The sequence below is a fragment of the Calliphora vicina genome, chromosome 2 (genome assembly GCF_958450345.1).
Source record: "Calliphora vicina chromosome 2, idCalVici1.1, whole genome shotgun sequence".
Taxonomy (NCBI): Eukaryota; Metazoa; Arthropoda; class Insecta; order Diptera; family Calliphoridae; genus Calliphora; species Calliphora vicina.
In genome coordinates, this window is record NC_088781.1 from 85,713,392 (window position 1) to 85,715,408 (window position 2,017).

Consider the following 2,017-nt stretch of genomic DNA (forward strand, 5'->3'; position numbering starts at 1 on the left):
AATAGCTCTTTTGCTCTAGATCCACTATCTTTAAATGGTAATCGACTAATTTTTCCCTTAATACACACCGTACAACTTTCATTTTGTAAAGAAACATCTTCCATACCATGAACCATATTAACCTTTTTTAAATTTTCATTGCATATATGTCCTAGTCTCATGTGCCATTTGTCAAAAGCAATGCTTTTTGCAGAATAGTTTCTTTTAAATTTGTTTTATTTAATTTATACGATGATATGTATCAATGAGCCTCTTGCAATTATTTCATTATCGGAATCAATGACTTTGCATCCACTAGAATCAAATATTAACTTATGTTTATGTTTGACTATTTTGGAAATTGACAATAAATTTGAATTAGTATCAGGAAGATATAAAACATCACGTAAAATTATATCACTAGGATTTTCACCAACTTTGACCTTCATATTGATATCACCCATTAAATTCCCCTTCATTACAGAATTATTCGCTGTCATAATTTCAAATTCAGAACAGGTCCTTAAATTGTCGAACAAAGATTTATTGTTACACATGTGAGATGTTGCTCCTGAATCAAAATACCAATCACTTGACATTGTACTTCTAGCAGATGAAGCTAACATAGTATTCTTTGAAGTACTTTTATTATTGTTTTTATTTTTAGGGCAATTTATTTGAATATGACCATACTCACGACAACCATAACATTGAGTTTTCTTAAAGTTTTTCTTATTTTGAGGCTTTTCTACATTTGGCTTAGTAACGAGGGCTGAAGATTTTGAGTTTGTAGATTTTGTGTCTTGAAGAAGCTTAGTTTTCACATAATCTCCTGATATTTGCACACCCGAACTTTCAATTCCCATTATCATAGGTTGATAATAATCTGGGAGACCCGCCAACATTAACGTGCAGATCCATTCATCAGTAACTTTCATATCGAAAGTTACTAGTCATATCGACACTAGACGTTGACATGATGACATTTACAAAATCTTCCATCGAATCGCAATCTTCCATCTTGGTTGTAATTAATTTTCTCAGTAAACTTACTCTGCGTAAGAAGCAAGCCGTATCGGCGCGGCTGACGACTAGCCGCTCAGCCAATTTTTTTCAACAAGCCGCCGAATCACTCGGCTGGTTGGCGACTCAATTGCTAGCCGATTCTCATTTTTTCTAACGTATTTTATTAAATATTAAGTAACAATTAATTTTTGGTTCTTTTTTAATATCAGTGAAACTAACGAAAATCGGTATTTAATTGAATTAGTGGCAGTGATACCATATATATGCATTTATCTTGTTTTTACTGTTTTGTGAAGCTTAATTAAGATATACATATAAAATCTGAGCACATCTATTATTGTCAGGAACCTGATTGTTTAACACTTTTACACAAACACAAGAAAAAAATTTAAATAAAAATACAAATTTTTTTGGATTTTTTTCTTGTGTTTGTTGTGTAAAAGTGTCAAAAAATCAGAGTGAATTTTCCATTTTTTTGAAATGAATACCCTTTATATTTCTTTTGTGAAAAAATATAACTTTTATTAAAAGTAATAACTATTAAGGTTCCTGACAATAATAGATTTTTAATAAATAAAAATATTTTTATTTAAAGTAGCGTTTTTGGGTATTTATAAAAAGTAGGAATACTGTTGAGACAAATTGACATGAAAATATTTTATAATTTGCTTAAAAAGCTAATTTTATATTGTTTGAATTCGGCTAAGCTGAATTTTTTTTTCAGCCGGTAGAAAACTCGGCGTAGAGCCGACTAGCCGCCGAAAATTGTTGCTCATAAGCCGCCGCCGAAATTTTTGAATCGGCTTGCTTCTCTGGTCCAGAATCATCAAAGGCTTTGATAAAATTATCCCATATTTGTGCATTTTGAATATGCACAAAAAGTAGAGGGTCCACTAGCAAAATCAATTTTGAACGAGCCATAACAATTTTCTTGATATCTTGCTTCGTTCCTAGCACAGACTCCCACAAACCTTCCATTTCAAAATAAGCCTTTATAGCGAATTTTTATTGC

The 2,017-nt window shown here is 31.3% G+C and overlaps 1 protein-coding gene across 1 annotated transcript; it reads right to left on the minus strand.

Annotated features, from left to right (window-relative positions):
- Window positions 1-224: 224 nt before the first annotated feature.
- On the minus strand, window positions 225-917 carry LOC135950626 (uncharacterized). Its single transcript, XM_065500158.1, has one exon. It carries the CDS (start codon window positions 915-917, stop codon window positions 225-227), a length of 693 nt encoding a protein of 230 aa, XP_065356230.1.
- Window positions 918-2,017: the final 1,100 nt, after the last annotated feature.